Below are 21,108 nucleotides of genomic sequence, written 5' to 3'. Positions count from 1 at the left end.
TGATAAACAATATATCAACAAATTAGTGGAGAAGAAGAAACAACGCGGAAATAACAACAGTAAAAGATAAAAAGAATACGCGACACAAAATAAATCACTACAATAAAGTATAATGTGCTCACCGAACGCGGGAACAAAATAGCGCGATTAAGGCAAACACGGAAACAAGGCAGGCAAACATAAGTAAGAAAACATCCGAATGGCACGAGTGTAGCAGCAAAGGAAAGAACAAAAAAAAATAATAGACTTGAACGTAGGTGTGCTAAATGACGGTTTCAGTGGAATATGTGATGAGTTGAGAATGGAAAGATTCTAGATTAGACGCGGAAGCGATGTTGTCTGGCAGATCATTCCATAATCTGATGGCTCGTGATAGTGCAGATGAATTGAAAGCCAATGTGTCACCATATATTCTTGCAAAACTAAACTGATTATATAATCTTTTCGACGTGCGGGATGAGACATCGAGTTGAAATGAAGTAGTTCTATTGAAGTGCGCATATTTGTGAAATAGTGTTAGGAGAGCGATGTCACGGCGCGTGCTTAATGATTGTAGAGAAAGATCTGTTTTAATCTGAGTGACGCTTGAACGGTAGTTATAGTTTCGGGAAATGAATCGGGAATTTTAGACGCACCTGTCTGGTCTGCCTGTCTAACTCTGCCTGTCTTGCTATGCATTTCATCTGCTGATACCCTTAGCGAGGTAATGTCACCAGCGAATTGCAGATTACTAAGGTGTTCTCCATCAAACATTATCCCTAATTATTCCCAATCCATGCCTCGGATCAGCTCCTATAAATAGGCGATGAATAGTATTGGCAAGATTGTGTCTCCCTGCCTGACACCCTTCCCGAACGGAATTTTATTGCTAACTTTATGAAGGACTGTAGTAGCTGTGCGGTCGTTATAGATGTCTTCCAGTATTTTGACATAATACCCTTCTACACCCTTCAATACCCCGATTCCGCAATGTCTGATTGACTGCTGAAGATTCCACTGAGTCAAATACTTTCTCGTAATCACTGAAGGCTATGTATAGGGGTTGGCAATAATGTGCGTTTTTCTCTATCGCCTACTAAGAGTGTGAGTATGGTGTATTTTCGTGTATCCTTTACGAAAGCCTGTCTGATCATTTGGTTGATTGAAGTCTGAGGTTGTCCTGATCTTATTAGTGATTACACTAGTGAATACATTGTAGACAACCGATAGTAAGATGATCGGTCTGTAGTTTTTCAAGTTCTCAACGTCTCCTTTCTTATGAATTAAGATAATGTTAGCGTTCGTCGAAGTTTCTGGTACGCTCGAGGTACAGGATGGCTTGTTTTTCTAGCAGAACCTCTCCTCCGTCCTTAAAAAGATATCTTTTCCACCTGCTTTCCCCCTTTGGATTGCTCCCGAGGCTTTCTTTACTTCGTCTCTAGTTACTCGCGGGAGGGCACACTGCTGTGCGTTCCTGCCTCGCTCGCTAACATCTTGATTACATCGGCTACTGTATAGATTTGCGTAGAATTCTCAGGCTACATTCACTATCTTATCCAAATTGCTAGTGAAAATGGGCCCTGTCTCTTCACGGATACATCTGGTTTTTAATTGTCTAGCTTCCTGTTCGCCGCTTTTAGGCTTCTTTCGTTGTCTAGAGCATGCTCGATTTTTTCCATATTAAACTTCCTTACGTCCGTTACCTTGCGCTTATTTATTTGCTTTGATATCTCGGCCAGTTCTATTCTGTCCCTAACCATGGTACTTTTTTTCTGTTATTTTATTTAAAATTCGCAATTGCGATGGTACAATTCTTAGTGAGTGATCTGCGGTTACCGTTTTTCCCAACTGTAGTAATCTTAGCCTTCGCTAATCGGAACACTGGATGTTTAGTGCGTTGGGGAACATGCCTGGTTTGGAAATCAGGCTAACTACATGTGCAAAGTAGTAAATGTATATGATGTCGAACAACTTAAATATAAGACAGCTAAAAATGATCGAATTCAGGGCTTGTCTTTGGCAGCAGCGGCGAAGCGCATCGCAACTTAATATGCTAAATGTTTGCTCTTCAACTGTCACAGATTATATCGCTGCCCCGAAACCGCAAGCTGCGAACGGCAAGACTGCGAGGTAGCTACAAAGCTTCTTTGCTACACCGACTTCACCGACCTTGTGGATTGGACTTTCTACCGGACTTTCGGAGTGGATTCTTTCTTTAAAGAAAGAAAGAAAGAAAGAAAGAAAGGAAGGAAGAATGAAAGAAAGAAAAAAAGAAAGAAAGAAAGAAAGAAAGAAAGAAAGAAAGAAAGAAAGAAAGAAAGAAAGAAAGAAAGAAAGAAAGAAAGAAAGAAAGAAAGAAAGAAAGAAAGGAAGGAAGGAAGAAAGAAGGAAAGAAAGAACGAAAGGAAGGGTCGGTCGGTCGGTAGATTTATGGGGTTTAACGTCCCAAAGCCACCTAGGCTATGAGGGACGCCGTAGTGAAGGACTCCGGGAAGAAAGAAAGGCTAAGTACTACACTGGGCACTTCATTAGCAGACACAAAATATAGAAAAGCACCGCGACTTGCGGTCGCATTCCGGCAGACAATTTTTTCGCCTTTACTTCTGTCGGCCAACTCTCTCTACAGCTTCACCACCTTGAGTGAGGGCTGCTCTTGTACGGTTTCACCCGCACTTGCGTGTCGCCTCAAGTGAGCTGCGGGAGCAGAAGCAAGTAGTGTTTTGTGATATGTGACAAGACGAGCTATTGTCATCAGTGCAGTAAACTGATGCCTTGTCAACACCTCCCAATTTCGCATTATGCACCACTAAAGCGGCTATTTTATTTTTCAAGCTCAGATGTGTTCTCACCGAAAGGAGATCTTTAAGGGCACTTTTACCGGCACTAGAACAGAGAATTCCAATACATTTGAATTTCTTTTGTCCCGTACGCTTCTGCTTCATTTTTAGGATCTGCAGCCGGCTCAGTGCAACTGATACTGTCCTAACTCGAGTGGGCAAAGTACTACAAAAGCGGACACAGGATCACTGTCTGCCGACAGCAAAACGGATTAATCGAAACAGAAAGGCCGACAAGATCGCATTAGGAGCCGTCGTACGACAATGCCGCTTTGGGTGAAGCTTATCATGCTTTGCACGTGCTTAAGAATACGCAATCTTCTATGTGCATTCCGAGACACTGTATTTCTATCGAATTTTTGTGTTCTTTCGGACGTTCGAGTTGCATAAGCAGCTGTCCTTTCGAATTGAATGAGAAGAAAAAAATGCTTAATTTTATATGCTGCTGCAATTTTTATTATTCAAACAACCATAGCTTTGATAGCAAGTGGAGGAGGTAGGTTTTCTTTTTATTGAACAAGTTGCTGCCATCCTGATTAACACCGCACCAATTATGCTAATAGGTTCTATTTTCGTATAAGAGTATGTTATAGATATTTGAACACATTGGTTACGTTTTCAACTTAAAAATAACTTGGGTGCGAAAAAGTATATTTAATGTGGGAAGGAGCACGTGGACCCGCGGAAGCAGCAAAATTTACCCGTTGCTGCTTCAAGGAACAAGCTGAATATTGGTGGGTATGTAAGGCATTAGTATTTTTTGTATTTTCGCATTTTTGTAAATATAATTCGCACCTCTGGAGAAAACGTTTGCTAGCGCACGGAGGCACGCGCAGTAACTTATACACTTTCATTTGTTCCTTCCTCCATGCAAGCATTGATCCGTGGCGTATTAATGAACAACTTCGGTTCCCCCCCCCCCTCCCGCAGGAACTGTTCACGGCGTGTCGACTGATCAGCGGCGCTTTTCGCCGCCGTAATAGGTACAGGCCAGTTCGCAAGATTCCGGCGTAACGAAGCGGTTGGTGCCCGTCGGACAACGATGGCCCTTGAGCAGGTAGGGTGTGGCCCGCAGACAACGAAGCCGCCGCGGGCCTCCGGGCGCCGCAAAGTACGGAAACCTGAACTCCTCCAACGGGCACGACCCAGGGCCCGGAGTGTAGCACACGTTCGAGGCAAGGCTGCTATTGACTGCGCAGCTCTGGGAGCACTCTTCACGGCTGGCGAAGATGTGGCCATTGTGGGAAGGGCATTTCCCCGCCGGAAAGTGCCACGGCCGACACGTGTACCCGTCGAAGATCCACGGGGCGTACTTAACGTCGTGCCTGCGCCAGACGCCAATATGTTCAGACTGCCGCACACTTGGATATTGCAGCAAGTGATGTCAACTACGCTGCCCGCCGTCGCTTACAGTTTAGTTTTCAGGAGAGTTTGAGATTGGGCTAGTCAGTTGTAATCATTATCTTATTATTTCGCTTTTCCGTGTAGAGCTCTAAAGAGCCGTGTTCTCGCAAAGTGATATCTTCACCGTGTTCCACGACAACAGCCCACGTGCTCTTCCACACCTTTTTTGCTAGAGGGGACAGGAAGCTGGAAAAAACCACGCCATCACATCGCGTCACAAAGAGATTCCGTTACGTCGATGACTTTTTAGTCTTCGCTAACAAGACATCAACCACATCCGCCCTGATAGAGAAAACTTTGGAACTGTTCAAGATAGCCCCTTCATAGATGACTTTTGCACGCACACAGTAACCTGAAGTTCCTTGATCTAGTTTTCACTCTGAGCTCACCTGAGTTGGGAGTACAGAACAAGCAATGAGAAGGGCTTACTTCAAGCTGATTAAACGACACGTGGTGATGCCATGTTTCAAGCAGGCTATGAAAATGTATTGCAGCCGCAAAATACAAGGTAGCTTGAATGCGCTGGCAGAAATATTGAAAAAAGTTCGGTACCCGACCCATCCCCCCCCCCCCCCCCCCCCCCGCTTGTTTCAGTAGCAGAGAGCGAGCTGAAAAGACCAGTTAGAGCAAGGGTCTAAGGCAAAGCAAAAGAAAAGAAAACGCCAGTGCTGATGCCGTACATTTTTGCGCTTTGTCATAAGCTGTAAAAGTTTCTGAAAAGCTTGATGTGCCAGTCGGTTTTTCCACATCAAGAAAATTAGAAGCAATATGGGCGAAAGTGAACGACGAAAGCGAGCCTTTTTGGGGTCAAGAAGACAAGACGGTTCGTTGAATGCTGCGAAGGAATGGTCTATAAATTACAGGATACCGCTATCATGCAGTCAAGCTTATGTGAGTCAGACGGGCAGATGCCTTAATAAAAAGCTATTGGATCATAAGGTCAGTTGTTGCCTGATCAACACATCGGGACTTCTTGCAGCGCATTGCGCTGTATGCAACAAATGCACACCTTACTTCCATCAGGTTACAATTCTGCTCAAATCTTGAGACAAGCTAATCAGTGAGCTGTGAGAAGCTTACTGCATGGAATCAGGAAAAGAAGGGTCATGTGTGTGACCCGTTTGTTCCACTCCTGAGAAAAGAAAAGCCATCCTTCTAAATGAAAAAGGAAATATATGGGCAAATTACATACGCCTTGGAAAAGCTTGCCGGCAAACCAACCTTTTTACTGCATGTAACTAGTCAAAAAAGCCAACATTTTTTGACAGGCCATAGCGGCGACGGTAACCGCGTGTTCGAAATTCGAAAAAGTTATATGGGTATTACCTACGGCGGACTACACGGCTCTGAATAATTAAGGAGCTTAACAGTAATAGATAAAAAGTTAACTCTTCAATATTAGTTAGTCAACCTGCTGGTTGCATGTCTTTGCTGCATTCTAAAGTTCTACACCGCTGACAAGGCTATTCCGAAAAAGGCGCTCTTCTAAGTTAATAAGCCTATTTTTAATTATTATGTAGTCTCAGGTGGCACATACTGTATAATATAGGATCATCACCAGTGCAACGAGCCACGTCCGTGAAGAACTTATGTGTAGCAATTACTAATAACCTTACTTAGAACTCTCAGATAAGTTTATATGCATTCCGTAAGCTCTGTTATCCTAGGCATAAGATTTGAAACGCCCTCACTGAAGTCGAGCACATAAAGAGCCAAGGCAAGCGAAAAGAGGGGCTTGTTACATGCCAAGAGTTCTCTGAGACTAGGAAGCATAGGGGATTTTTTTTTTCTTAATTTGGGATGTTCACCAATGGGAGAATAATATGGTAATTATTTTAAAGAAAACTGATTAGAAAGCAGATGAAAAACGCACAACCACATTCCACCGGTGGGATCCGAACCCACGACGTCCGAATTTCGCGAGGGTGGCGCTGGTGAAACCTTTCAAGTTTTGGTTACACGACGCATAAATACCCCCAAAAGCAATAAATACCCTCCGTAGCTTAGTTGGTAGAGCACCGGACGCAATATTCGGAGGTCGCGGGTTTAGATACTACCTGCGACGTGTGTTTTCTTCTGCTTTCTAATCAATCTCTGCCTCTCTGCCCTCACATATCGCAACCACCACTGATCTTGATATATATTTTAATAAAATTTTAATCATATCTTCAATCACTACAGCTTAACTCTTTGCGCACATTTTCATTTTATTTGTTCATGGTTTCCTTTTTTGCAGGGTATGTTTTAAAATTATTCTTGCATTAGGGTTCTGTTTGTATAATTTTAATACTGTAGTAATTTGCGCTCTTTGCCGCGCTGCCATACTTTTTTACTCTTTTGCTTATTTATGTCATGCTAAGTGTTTTATTCGTGGTTTTGTTGTTTTATATTTGTGGTTTTGTTTTATTTTGATCAATTGCCTGTACCCCCCCCCCTTATGTAATACCCTCTCGATGGCCTTTAGGTGTATTGGGTATAAATAAATAAATAAATTGTATTAAATAACTTGTAGCTGCATAGCATAGTGGGCGAGTTGGTATTGCATCTTTAAGGAACGAAACAGCGCAACTAAAACGAAGGACCAAGAAAAAGAGAGACACGAACACGCGCTGACTTACAACTGACTGTTTTAATCGTAAAACCACATATAAATATAAACCACATATCTCTAATCGCGGCGTCACAGGCTCACGTCGTCATCGCAAACCACTAACATAAAAAGAAAGGAAAACCATTGGCGAAAGGTAAGCACCTACAGGCTCCCACGCTTTTCCAACAGATATATCTCGCGCTTAGACAAGGCTATAGAAGTGCTGCTCACACAAGAGTCACCTTCTGTGCAGATATGATACGCCTCTACTACTTCCCGTACCAGTTGTTCTTTATGGCGATACAGCACAACAGTGTTGTCAAAGTACGGAGTGCATAGGCAAGATTTGCAATGTGCAGCCAGTTTTGACGAACCGGAGCCACGCAAAGAATTAGCGTGTTCCAAAAGGCGTTCGTTCAGGCACCTGCCTGTTTGACCCACGTAGAAATGGCCACACGAGAATGGAATCCTGTAAACGACTCCAACTCTGCACTGCACAAACTGAGTGGCATGACGGACTCCGCACCCTTCTGTGGCGTTGCCGTTTTCTTTCTTGCGTTTCACTGACGCCGGAACCTTGCTCAGCCTATTAGGCGCTGAAAACAAGACCTTGCCCCCAAACTTCGCCGCTATCTTCTTCCATCTGTGAGACAGCCGATGCACATATGGGACTACCACCCCTTTGTTCTTACTTCCAGTGTCATTTTCAGCTACTTTTTCTTTCTTTGCTTTCATTTTCAAGAGTAGCCTGTTGCACGTTGACGCCTGTGACGCCGCGATTAGAGATATGTGGTTTATATTTATATGTGGTTTTCCGATTAAAACAGTCAGTTGTAAGTCAGCGCGTGTTCGTGTCTCTCTTTTTCTTGGTCCTTCGTTTTAGTTGCGCTGTTTCGTTCCTTAAAGATGTATTAAATAATTACCCTATAAATCTCCCATTGATGAACACAGCAAAAATAAAAAAAATTGCTGAGGCTCAGCTTGGCTAAGCCTGGGGAATGCGAAGCATATTAGTGGCTAGGCTTGGTAATACATGGCTTTCCTTGGTTGAATACTTGGTCATTTTAATACAACCACTAGAAGCCTTCGTCGTGGGGGAAGACAACAGCATGGCTACAGCGGAACGCCGACTAACCCCGAGACGCGCGTTGGGTGAGCGCCTGGATTGCCACGGAAGCCGCGTCTGCCTGCCCGGTGGAGCGAGCGTTTCACCTACACCGAGTGTGAACGCGCGTTCGAAATGCGCGGGAATGCGCGGGTGTGACGGCTAGGGGTCCCACGGCGACGGCGCGAGGTGGAGGCCGGCTCTCTCATCCGATGTCACGTGGTGTGACGTCACGGTGTCACGTGGCGTGACGGCTAGGGGTCCCCACGGCGACGGCGCGAGGTGGAGGCCGGCTCTCTCATCCGATGTCACGTGGTTTGACGTCACGGTGTCACGTGGTGTGACGTCACGGTGTCACGTGGGGGTCCCACGGCGACGGCGTGAGTGGTAGCTCTAGCAATATGCTTCGCATAAAAAACAAACATCGCCTATGCTCCTTGGTTCCAGCTAACTGTTAACTTTTGTTAAGTTATTAAGTTATAATAGCCTAACTAGACCGAAGATTGAATATGCTTGCATAATTTGGGACTCGTATTCCAGGTCTAACATTGGGAAGCCCGAGGTAATACAAAGGAAAGCGGTTACGTTCAAATAGTCAGGATTTCTACCCACTAATTCCCCTTCAAAGTTCATGCATGCTAACGGTGTTAAAATGGTGTGTGGGTTTATGGGGGGTCTAACGTCCCAAAGTGACTCGGCTATGAGGGATGCCGTGGTGAGGGGCTCCGGAAATTTCGACCACTTGGGGTTCTTTAACGTGCACTGACATCACACAGTACGCGGGCTTGTATATTTTCGGTAGATGCAGCCGGGATCGAAACCACGTCGTTTGGGTTAGCAGCCAAGCGCCATAATCACTGAGCCACCGCAGCGGCACTAAAGTTAAGGAGGCGAAATATTCATTTCGATTTCCTTTCATTACCTCTTAACAACAAACTAAGACTTAACCCTTCTTATCTTTCCCCAATGCCAACAAGGAGTATCGACCGCTTACAGCGCGCAGTTCTTCTGTTTGCGACCAGATGGCGCCACAGGCGCGCTACGAACACTGCGCCATTACGGGCATCGTAAGTCGCCGACGTGTAGGCAGCAGTTGAAATATTGGGGGTCCCTTCCGAATGTGGTATTTCTACGAATATGTGGAAAGGCAGAGGAAATACGTGTAGTGATTTGGATTTCATGAATTGCGACAGAAAGTTAAAGATGCGGGATGCGATCGTTTCCGAGCTTTACGCAACCAAACTGCACAATGACGTACTGTCCCTGTTCACGCCAATTCGCCATGCACCCTTTCCGAAGGGCCGAGCGCAACAAACACGTTCGACAGCGCCAGATACCCAACATAGAATGGAAGATATCGATCTTGGAAAATTTGCGAGGGTGTAAGTGCCACAACATAGCCGCATGAACAAGCTGTTCCGCCACCAAAATGGTCCCTTCGTGCTTTAATTTCTGCGCAGTTACGTCTGTGTCTAGCGAGACCCCATTGCTTGTAGGTTAGGGGGGCGGATAGCAGCATGAACAAGCTGTTCCGCCACCACAACCGTAATTTCGTGCTTTATTTGCTACGCAGTTACGTCTGCGTGTGTAGCGTGACCCCGTTACTTGTAGGTTAAGGGGTGCCGCCACTAGTAACAGGAGGTCCCGAGGCCGAATTAGGGACGGAAGAGAAGGACGACTTTGGCTCCTACATGGATTGTGCAGTGTGCAGCCGTGCGAGCGGACAACTCTTACCGTCAGTCCGTGTAATACGTACACGCCGTCTTGGTGCTACTGTTTAACTTCGCACCAAGTACCGCGGTTTTGGGGATCATATTCGGAATAAAGCATTTGCGATGTGGCTGCTGTGCTGGGTTGTCGACACATCCTCGCGGTCCATGCGAGACAATCAATAAAAGTGACTCCACAGGCCAGCGCTCAGAGTGAAGCTGATTACTTACCTCCAACGAGACCTCGAGCAATTTTATGTCCGCCTATCGAGCGGGAGCGCTCCACAATTTTATATCTGAGGGTTCCATAACTGTGAACTTGATGTTGCATAAAGGCGTTGCCATGCGCGCGTTGTAACAAACACAGCGCGGAATCCGTCGAAACAATTGCATGCGGCTCGTGAAGGCTGCTTGATGCATGGTATTGCTACCATGATTGTTAACATTTTTGTGTCAATTTTTGTCGCCTTTCTCTGTTTAACAAACAAGTAGAAAATATTTTAGGTTTCCTAAGGACTTTTAACAGGTTGTAAACAAACGCGTACGATGTGCATGTGAGCATTTTAGAGCGGTGTCTGCATGCATGTACACAATACCACAAAGACTCGTGCTTTCGCAGGGGCATTAAGCCTTGCCATTGCAGATAATAATAATGAAATACATTCAGCAAAGACTTGAGCGGATGCAAAGACAAGCAGTCAGGCGATCCATCCATTGGCTGGAAGAGGCGGAACGCTGAGCAGCTCTCCGCGACGTTAAGTTCGACCACGCTTTCACGCCTAAAGTGATCAAATTATAGATTCTCACATCTCCTTAGAAGCTTTGGCCACACTACAGTGTCGTCTTCCCACTCCTTTACAACCTTATCAGCCGGAACATTGCCCATCGGAACCGAACCATGACACAGCAGCCATCTTGACGAGGCGCGCGCCGAGTAGTCAGGAGGCGTGCAATGGCGCCGCGATCATGTGATCAAAAGATGGCAGCCTCCATGATACGGCGCTCTAAAGCGTCTATAGGGCATTATCCCAAAGCTTTATTAAGATTGCTGTTGCCTGGACCAATATGTAAAAGTTTTCCTTTCATCCACGCGTCACAAACGACTGGAATCCATTAGTCCCCATTAGACCCCAAAAAATCTAACCTACTTCCTCGGCTATGTTTGATGCGGTATATTATGCATTATTTTTTCTGCACTATATTGTACAGCTATATTATTGTATTACTATATTATTGTTGCTGCATTGCATTTTTGCTGCTGTGATTTTGATTTTTACGAACTTAACCTTACCTAACCATGCGCATAAAAAATAGCCGAAAAGTTTTCCACCAGATAATTATTTAATTTTTGAGCATAAGTTATTTTATCTTAATTTTTAATTTTAAATTAATCATAATTGTTTATCATAACTTATTGTTTGTATTCAATAGCTAAAATGTCCACAAAAGTGAAGCAAGGTATTTGGAACACACTGGATAGTTCTGTCAGCCTAGACACGCGAAGTTTGGTTTATATGATGTCAGGTGTCACTTCAACAATGGCAACGCAGGGAGGCTAGACATTTTGAAGCACATTGGGATCGAACCGGGTCCGCACACAGTGCAAGCTTGCCTCACAGGTGACCAACAACGCATCTAGCAACCGTCCTGGGTGGATCAGTGGTTATGGCGCTCGGCTGCTGACCTGCAAGACGTGGGTTCGATCCCGACCACGGCGGTCGGATTTCAATGAAGACGAAATTCCAGAGGCCCGTGTACTGTGCAATGTCAGTTCACGTTAAAGAATCCTAGGTGGTCGAAATTTCCGGAGCCCTTCACTGCGGTGTCTCTCATAGCCTCAGTCGCTTTGGGACGTTAAACCCCATGAACCGAACCAAAACCAAACCAGAAATTTTTTTGGTGGTGTACTGGTGCCGCAAAAATGCCCGAAAAACAAACCTGAGTTGCCACACGAGCAGACGTAAGGAACAGCAACAATAAGGAGGAGGTCAGGCAAAAATATGGTGAATATAAACTCTCCCGCACATTTATTTTTGGCATCTGCAGTTCTGTCTAGCATTCATTGTCGTTTTTCCTGAAACTTTTTTTGTGATTTCTTTTTACGCGAACAATGCTTTTATTCAATCTTTGTACGCTTATTTTTTACGACTTGAACCGTTCAATGAACCACAGCAGGTCCTGTAGTTCTCTTTGTTATTGCGGTATGTTTTTTTTTTTCGAAAAGATGCGAATGTACAAAAACAAATCTTTATGTTCATTAGACAATAATAGAATCCCCGCGGTGGCTCAGGGGTTATTGCGCTCGGCTGCTGACTCGAAAGATGCGGATTCGATCCTGGCCGCGGCGGTCGAGTTTCTGTCAAGGCGAAATACTGGAGGCCCGCGTAATGTGCGATGCCAGTGCAGGTTAAAGAACCCCAGGGGGTCGAAATTTCCGGAGCCCTTCACTACGGCGTCCCTCGTAGCCTGAGTTGCTTTGGAACGTAAGATCTCCATAAACCCATAAGAACACCATTATAGAAATACAGTTGAATGCATTATGATTATTTAGTTCATTGCTAAGGCGATGTGTTTATGTATACAGGGTGTTTCACATAGCATGAACCATGGATTAAAAAAAAATGGCTCACCGGAGCTGAGCGAAACCAACCACATATTGTTTCTCGTCGTGTGGTGCTCCTCTGCGTTTTTATTAAATTATTCTCATGAGTTAATTAGCTAAATTAATTACGAAAATTTTCTACTATCCACTTTAGGGTCACGTGCGTTACCTTAAGTTGTAGAGGGAGTTAAGAGAGAACCGATGCAATTTTTTGCAGCACTGTCTCTCATACGTGGTTCTTTTCTCCGGCATTTAAAGAAAGATCACGGAATATGAAGAAAGCAACGTGACTGCGCTCATGCGCTACCGTATTCCAGCGCTCCGTACCGTGTTTTGAACGAACGAAGCGTGCGCGCTGACCGTGTCCAAGTAAGAGGCCGCCGCTCAGTTCGAAGGGCTGCTGAATGATAAAAATAAAAAAAAACGGAGGCTACATTCAAATAGGCGACTTCACTGCGTACCCTTCCTTTTGTTTTGCTTAGGCGATGGCTCAATATAACCTCCCTCTGAATTGACTATAGATGATCTGTCTACCAATTATCGCAGACAGCGCGCTTCCATGTTCAGGAAGAATGTGCTGACGGACTTTCAAGACTATGCTGAGAGCAGCATCGGCCGCTCGAGACGGTGAGTGCGCACGCTTCGTTCACTGAGGACACGCTTAGCAGCGCTACATTATGGTAGCGCAAGAGCGCGATCACGTTTTTGTAGCGAAAGCTACATTGGCCACGAACTTGCGATTTCGCTGTGGCGGTGCTCCGAGGAGGCACAGAGACCGACCTTGAGCCGTTGCCTAGCAACCGCCGCAGCTGGCGGACACCACACGCTTGCCGCGCCATCTGGCATGACGTCACACCGGGTGCCGCACTGCGGAGCCGCCGCCGCCGTTTGGTATGACGTCACACCGCTTGCATCGTCGTTGCGCTCGCCTCCGCTCGCTTCGCCAGCTGTGTCGCATGCCTGATGATATGTAGGATGATTGAAAAGGATAGCTCGCGCGCGCCGCTACCACATTTGAGGCGGCGTATGGCAGAGTATCTCAAACAGAGAAGGGGTTGCGGATGCTGGAAATGTCTCTACGTCGACATCGGCCACTGCTTCGGTTGCCTTTCGCTCTGTATAACCCGGCTCAGCCGAGTTGAGCCAAAACCATTTTTTTTACATTTCATGGGCTTTCTTTAAATGTTGGATAAAGAGGATCACGTAGAATATATGTTGGCAGAAAAAAAGTAGATGGGTTGTTTCGTAACCCCTCCTGCAACTCAAAGAAAAGCAAGTTACTATAAAATGACTATAAAATGAACATAAATAACCTTAGTTACTTAACTAATTAAGTGGAATTGATAAAAACTCTGAGGTGCGCCACACGACGGAAAATAATACGCATTTGGCTTCACCCAGCTCCGGTGCGCTGCTTTTTTTTTAATCCTTGGTTCATGTTACATGAACCATCCTGTATAACTGTGAACGTAAATTTTTTTTTGCAATGAATGAAATTATTTCGCAGAGATGCTTTAGAATGCTTACGTGTCAGACTGCGAAATCATTGTAGGTATGCACAGGGTAGGTGAAGAGATTAATGTTCCGCATGCTTTCGGTGCTGCCGGCCCCAATGAGTGCAAAGCCAGTGCAAGGCCCATTTATATCCTGATTACACTGTCGCCATCTGGTGTCCCACTGCACAGTACTCTGGGCATGTCGATGTGGAATAATGCAGGCAGTGCCAAAGGTCGAGCGCTGTCGGGCGGAAATCTTGATCCACATGTTTCAGAAATGGATGGTGGTCATCGCTGATTCGTTGACTACGATGACGCGGAACCCAAATGAAATTTGGTGCGGTGCCAAAGGATGTTCTGATATCCTTAAATTTCCGGCCATAGATAGCGGACAGTTTTTGCTCTGATGGACTATGTAATGCTCTCGTATTAAAAAATATAACACCGTGGATTTTTTTCATGCGCTTGAATACTTCGATTGAGATGAATAATATATATACAGGGTGTTTCACCTAAGACTTTCTTCAATTTTTAAAAATAAGCTGTTTGAATTAGATGCGCGCTTTTTCTGGCATAGCATTGTCAGTGGTGTAGTACATCACAATACAGCTAAGACATGCTAACTAGCAGGTTTGTTAACCAATATTTAATAGTTAACTTTTAAGCTATTACACTTGGGCTCCTTAATTATTGAGAGGCATGTAGCCCACCGTAATTAAAGTCCACATCCGTTTTTAGAATTTCGAGAACGCGATTATCCTCGGCGCTGTGGCCCAACAAATTTTGGCTATCTCGACGAGTAAGGTTCACTGGAGAGGTTGCTTTGCCTGCAAGCTTCTCAAACCGCATGTATTTTGGCGCGATGTAGGCGAAATTTGTTGGGCCACACCGGCAAGGGTAAAAGCGTTTTCGAAATTCTAAAAACTGATATGGGTATTACTTACGGTGGGCTACATGCCTCTCAATAATTAAAGGGGCTGCGAAACACTGCCTGGGGGAATACCGGCTTTACTTCAGGTGGGTTCTTTATGTCACACAGATGCTGACTTAAAAAGAATTACAGGAATCGATGCACAGGAACGGGAGTTATTCAGTGAAGAAATTTCAAAATACAAGCAAACAAAACGCTGCCCTCAACTCGATTTTGGCGGGGCTTCCCACTCCTATTTCGCTCTCCCAATGACGGCACCTGGCGCAACCAATCAAAACAGCCAGCCAGAGCACGTCGCGGAAGTTTGTAGTCCATGGTTGCCTGCTCTCTGTAACTCGTTCTTGCTGAGACTGGCAGCGTTGTTTCCATGCCAGAGCGCCCCTGGTGGTGTATTTTTGTTTTACTTGCTTTGCAGGGCTTTTATCTAAGACAAGCAAGTTGTTTTTGTTGATCTAATATAAAACGCAGACAGGTGACAAAATGTGTCTCTATTTATTCACACAATTTGCAGTATATTTACTGTTTGTCTGGTCATCAAGCTCGCGCCAGGTGATGTAATATCCGCTGCTGCGGGATGTAATATCCCGCCACTGTGTGGCGACACCATCAGAGCCATGAAGTTGTTTTTGGGAAGACACTATAATATTAAAAAACGGAATGTACGCGGTATTACCGACGCTAATAGCACCATTATAACTCACTGTATGCAATCAACAGGCGAAACAGTTAACTAAGATTGTGTTTCTGGGCCCCTTTAAGGTGCCCAACAGTAATAGTTTAAAAGTTAACTGTTAAATATTGGTTAACAAGCCTGCTAGTTAGCACGTCTTAGCTGCATTACGATGTACTACACTACTGACAATGCTATGCCAGAAAAAGCGCGCATCTAATTCAAATAGCTTATTTTTAAAAATTGCAGAAAGTCTTAGGTGAAACACCCTGTATATATATACAGGTAGGCCATTAATTTTTTTCTTGTACGAATAAAATAATTTCCAACAAATTGGCCTCGGAGTATAAGTGTGCTCATGTGCATGGGAAACTCTTTCATTAGACAATGCCCAAATGCTCACAAAGCGGCGATAAATGCCATTACTGGAAGAAGATTAACTCAGGTTTTCCCCACCGCTGGCACTTGGCGAAGACTGGTCTGTCGAAGCATTTTCCGGACGGACGCTCTGTCTCGACGCAGGCCACTTTGCAGGAGGCTCTGGTGGCGAACCTATTGGGGCTCTGGTTGCACAGTTCCACACTGTGCTCCCTCGCCGGTATGCAGGCCTTTAGCAGCGGCTCGAAAATGAACTCAGGTCGCGGCGACAGGCAGTACGAGTAGAACACAGCGTCGCATAGGTGGCGATCCTGCAGGGATTAAAAGATACGTCTGCCTTTTCGAAAGACACCCTGTGGAGTTTCTTTTAAGAGACTGATAATAGAAACGCATATTACGTCGTGCCGCCGAAGATGTAAGATGATTCGCTTATGAAACATTGATCAGGGCAAAATTCTGATCAGCATTTCAAATTTGGAACGTGTTTCAAGCTTACCTTATCGACGCGCTTGGAACGTTAAAAAATCTTGCTGCCCGGATCTTTCGTTCTGAATACTAATACGATGTAATTGTGTCACCTTTAAAATGAAACTTAAGTTGACACTTTTTCTTACCATGATGGCACCGTCACTGTGCCGTTCTTCAAAGTGAACTCCAGTTTACCATTTCTTTCATACCATGATTGCATCGCCAACCCATCTGTCTACAGTAAAGCAAACTGCAGCTGACGGCTTCGTAAACCTGAAATACGAGAAGCTCTGCGACGCGAAGGAGGTCGTGCCGGAGAAAAGCCATCGTCGGCGTCGCTGACCATGAGCGAAAATCCACTAAAAACCCCCAGGTTAGCAACTCACCGTGGCAGGTGGCATTTAATTAATGATTAGACTTAACAGGTTGCTCGGGAAGAGCAGCCTGTATCGCACAAGCCCTTACCGGTGGCAGGACCTGTCATCGCAGGGCAGTGGCGCATCGCTTAACCTCTGCACCACTGCGCCAGGAGGAGTACGAGGACACCCAGGGATCTATGACGGTGAAGTCGAGGATGACCAATTCCGCATGTATATCGGCAATAACCCTTTAACGCTACCACGTCATATCCTTCAGGTGGGGCTTCAGTGTCCCCTCAGATTTTTTTATCTTGGTTTTGTACACATTGCTACTCGTGGTTATGCTTTGTTATTCATGACCTAGCTATGTGATTGAAGTGGTAAATATACTGTGTGTTGTTTGGTTTGGTTTGGTTTATGGGCTTTAGCGTCCCAAAGCGCCTCAGGCTATGACAGACGCCGTAGTGAAGGGCTCAGGAAATTTCGACCACCTGGGGTTCTTTAACGTGCACTGACATCGCACAGTATACACGGGGCTCTAGAATTTCGCCTCCATCGAAATTCAACCGCCGCGGCCGGGATCGAACCCGCGTCTTTCGGGTCAGCAGCCGAGCGCCGTAACCACTGAGCCACCGCGGCGGCTGTGTGTTTGCGTTTGCATGGCGTGGATGAAGCCTAGTAGATGCATGACGCTGTGCTTATTACAGTCGTCCTATGTATGCATTTAAGTAACGGCTCACGTTCTGTAGAAGATCCTCTGTCGTCGACGTCTTCATTGCCGTAGTCGGCGCCTAGTTAGCGAAAAGTAGACGGCCTACCTGTCACGTAGGTCACGTTACCTTGTGACGTCATCCGAAACTCCCCGCCGTGGCACGCGGCAAACCCCCCTTAACTGCATAGTAACTGTGTCTGCGGATGTAACCAGATGAGAATTACACAAGGCGACCAGTATACATTACACATGGGCAGGTTGCCGACAGCCCACCGTAGCAGGTGGGCACTTGCCATAAGGACCGCAAGAACAAACTTTTTCCGTAAATATGGGCTTGTACCCTAGCGCACTGAAATGAGTGTTATTAGGTTATAATTGAAGAATGACAAAGCCTCCGGATCGAATAAAGGCACGTTGTAGTCTCGTTGTGCGGGGCTTTTTGGCGTTACCGGCGTATCCCGCCGCATACCAGATCTCTTAAGGATATGATGTATCAGCCTTAAAATGGATTTTGTTGTTCATTCCTTTTGGAAAGCAGTTTTTTTTTTAAACCTCTTTGCTCTTGCTGAAAGTGTGCCTTGAGTTTTAAAAAAAGTACGCTATAAAGCTACGCTCAGTGCTCATCATCATGTTGACGGGCTATACAATCATTCTGGATTTCTCGTCGCAACAGTCCACTAAAACTGTCGCTGGAGAGTTGTCCGCTAGTGTGCCATAAATGATTTCATTACGGAAAGGCAACTGCAAGCTAAGCTGTACGGAGGCTCACAAATGACTGTCTACCAGCTTGTCTGATATTAGTTTTTGTTTGTCGCTTTCGATGGCCGCGCTCACTGGTTGCTGCCCGCCTTAGTTATCAAGCTTTTCATCCAGGTACCTGAGAACGAGTGTATCCAGAGAGCGAAAAATTCACCGTAGAACTTTGATGCGGACACTGTGAGAACAGTCTAAATCGGCCACGTTAGTTGTAACCCTTTCGTCAGGAAAAAAAGGTGGGCTTTAAAATTCTCCTGTCAGAACGTTGAGCTGCTTTTGAGAGCTCTCTGCAGAGCACTTTGACCAGCACGTGGCTCATAGCCTCGAAATCCACATGTCCCGTTTTTTCGCGGCATTCTTAAGGCATAGTAGCTAGCAAATATGATAGTAGAGGCGCTGAGGGCAAAATTCTTTCTAACTGGGTAGAAATGCGTAAACACGTTTCTGTCAATTTGCAGCCAACTATGAATTCGTTATTCTGTTAGAACTCTGAGAACACACCTTGTTACGTTACAAGAAGAATGAGGAAACGCGCGCACAGACAGTGGCTGTGCTTCCCAGTTCTTCTTGGCTCGTGATAACCCATGTTTCTACGAGGTAATGAATTAATGACTCACCAACGAGCCCACCAAATAGCTTTGGAGAATACCAAACACCTCCTGAAAAACCGCAATACTTCCAGAATGTAAATGAGCACCGGATGATTAATCTTTTCCCGTAAAAGGCATTGAAAAGGATCCGGATAGCAATCGGAAACTCAGTAATCAGAAACTAAGAGCCTGCCACCTGCGTTTCTTTCCTCGCCTCGCTGGGGTGAAAACCATGCGTCTAGATGACCGGACGACCGGAAATGGCATCCCAGCATTCGAGTGTGCATGGACGTGTGTGAGCACGAGAGAAATCTATTTTTTTCCTCCCAGTTCTCCCCACTTTGTGTCGCTTTTCATATTTCCTTGATTCGCGTTTGCCGTCCCGGTCCCGCTGTCACGTATTGTAGGTGATACTACAGAAAGTGGAACCTCATTGTCATCTCCCCGCAGACTCGTGTGAGCAGCACAGAAACGACGAGTGAGATGGGCTAACGATGGCGGATATTTCCAAAGTTGGTATGGAATGGCAGCCAATTTTTAACCCCTTAACCGTTTCGGACGAGCAGCGCTCGTCCTTGCCAAGCCGTCCCCAAACCGTTATAAACGACTGTAGCTCGTCCTTGCTGAACAGGTTCTTCCCTTCAGCGTTTCGGACGAACAGCGCTCGTGTGAGGCTTAGACGACATTTTGCTCGACAGATGGCAGCACTGATCTGTTAATTTCGTTTTCTTCTACCGCATAAACGTTTTTTTCCTTATGGCAACTTGGGTTCTAAAAATGGCATCCGGCAGAGGCGACGCGTGTTTTACTGAGCTGTCTTCTCGGAAAAGCCGCTATTCTTTAACGTCATCTTCTTCAGACGATGGTGATTCAGACACCGAAGTGTGCATTGTTTCAGGCAGCGAGTATGACAGTGATGACGTTGTGCTGATCAGTTCTTCCGATAAAGAGAGGACAGCTCTGAAGCAAACTTCACGAGTGCACGTCAGTGGATGAAGATCGACGTCAGCAACATCCCTACGCAAGCCCCACGGTTTCCTTTTATGGCAGTTCCCGGTTAGACCACTATACGCTTGCCTGATGACTTGCTTGAATATATTTATCGCTTATTACCAGCAGTAAGTTGGTTTTCTGTATTGTGAGTATTAACGAATTTGAATATGCTAATTTGACTTCGTGTTTGCTTCAAATATTTTTTTAAAGATCGAATGCATGCTTTTCATTCCAATAATAACCGAAATCAGGAATAAAAGAAATAAGTAGTTTTGTTAAGAAATTCATTGACATAACAAAACGGTGAAGGGGTTTATGCAGTGTAGTATGTTTTGCTGTGTGCGTATAGAGAAGCATTATGTCCCAATGCTCTTCGTCAGGGTAAACAGTGTTTGAAAGCCTATTCTTGTGCGCCTGTGGCCTGGTTGTTTTGTTCGGGAATATGCGAATACCGCAGGCTCACCACCACAGCTGGTTGCTGAGTAAACCTTACGCCAAACAAAACAAAAATTAAAGGTAATTATAGCATTACTCGTTCATGAAAATGAAGTTCAAGATTACGCCAATGTTTCGTACCACTTGTGAGTCGCTCCGTTTGCTCGTGTTGCGTTTGAAATGGAGTGCACGGCTGTCAGAAACATTTTTTCACTCACCCGTCCATGGTTGACTAAGGAGAGATCTGTTTAACTCATAACGTTATTACCTATAGCAGCTTCCTCACCTCAGGGTCATCGCTGGATTCAGTGACGGCTGAGTTCGACACGGGGGGTACCATCACCGGAGCACGCTGACCATGGGACTCCTCGTCCTTCTGCGTCGTGGGTCTCGACGCCGTCTGAGGAGCCGTACGGACTACCGCGTCCCCTACGGCCGCTGCCCTCGCTCCATCGGCGGCTTGGGTGAGCGGAGGAAGATCGGAGGCTGGCGCCGCCCGCAGAAGCACCATGCCGGCAACCGCCATGAGCAGCCCGCTCATGAGAGCAATCAGAGCGTAAGGAAGACCGCGTTGCCTCGCCTCGCTCGGTTCCGTCCCGTCCTCGATCGCCCAACTCTCCAGCTGGACCCGCTGCTGGTCGCTCGTTTCGGCGGCCAGAAACCGCACCGCCTTGTCCCTCCCCGCTTTCTGGGAGGATTTACCTTCGGCCTGGTAACGCCTGCTCAGGTGGATGCCCCATGAAGAGAAGATTTCTTCGGTATTTTCCGACAGCGACGTGCGTGACTCTGAGCTGTTGGGCTTCGGGAGGTCCATCTTTGCTTTCTTCTTCTTTCGTACATAGCACGCGGTGCGGCATGGCGGTAGAAAATTGTTTATCGGTCTTGGAGCGCTCATTTTGGCAGTCTTTGCGGAAAACAGCTGCACCGAGCATTATAAAGTATAAGCGACTACCGAGGAGAGGGGTCTTAAAGGGACACCGAAGAAGGAAGCGTGTGCGAAGGCGAAGTTGAAAGTCCTCATGCTTGATTTGCTGAACTAACCAAATATTGCGCGTTGAGCATTACTCGAAACGAATCAAATATGTTATAAAGTT

General features: G+C 45.8%; 1 protein-coding gene across 1 annotated transcript; it reads right to left on the bottom strand.

Moving 5' to 3' along the window:
• Positions 1–3,771: 3,771 nt before the first annotated feature.
• LOC149338510 (uncharacterized) lies at positions 3,772–20,828 on the bottom strand. Its single transcript, XM_089550754.1, has 3 exons — positions 20,301–20,828; positions 15,780–16,012; positions 3,772–4,141 (listed from the first exon to the last, which is right to left on the bottom strand). The coding sequence occupies exons 1-3, from the start codon at positions 20,826–20,828 to the stop codon at positions 3,772–3,774; spliced, it is 1,131 nt and encodes a 376-aa protein (XP_089406880.1).
• Positions 20,829–21,108: the final 280 nt, after the last annotated feature.

Source organism: Amblyomma mixtum, chromosome 6 (assembly GCF_055824585.1).
Source record: "Amblyomma mixtum isolate Tamu chromosome 6, ASM5582458v1, whole genome shotgun sequence".
Classification (NCBI taxonomy): Eukaryota; Metazoa; Arthropoda; class Arachnida; order Ixodida; family Ixodidae; genus Amblyomma; species Amblyomma mixtum.
The sequence above is the reverse complement of the archived record's forward strand: the minus strand, read 5'-3'. Positions and strand labels throughout refer to the sequence as shown.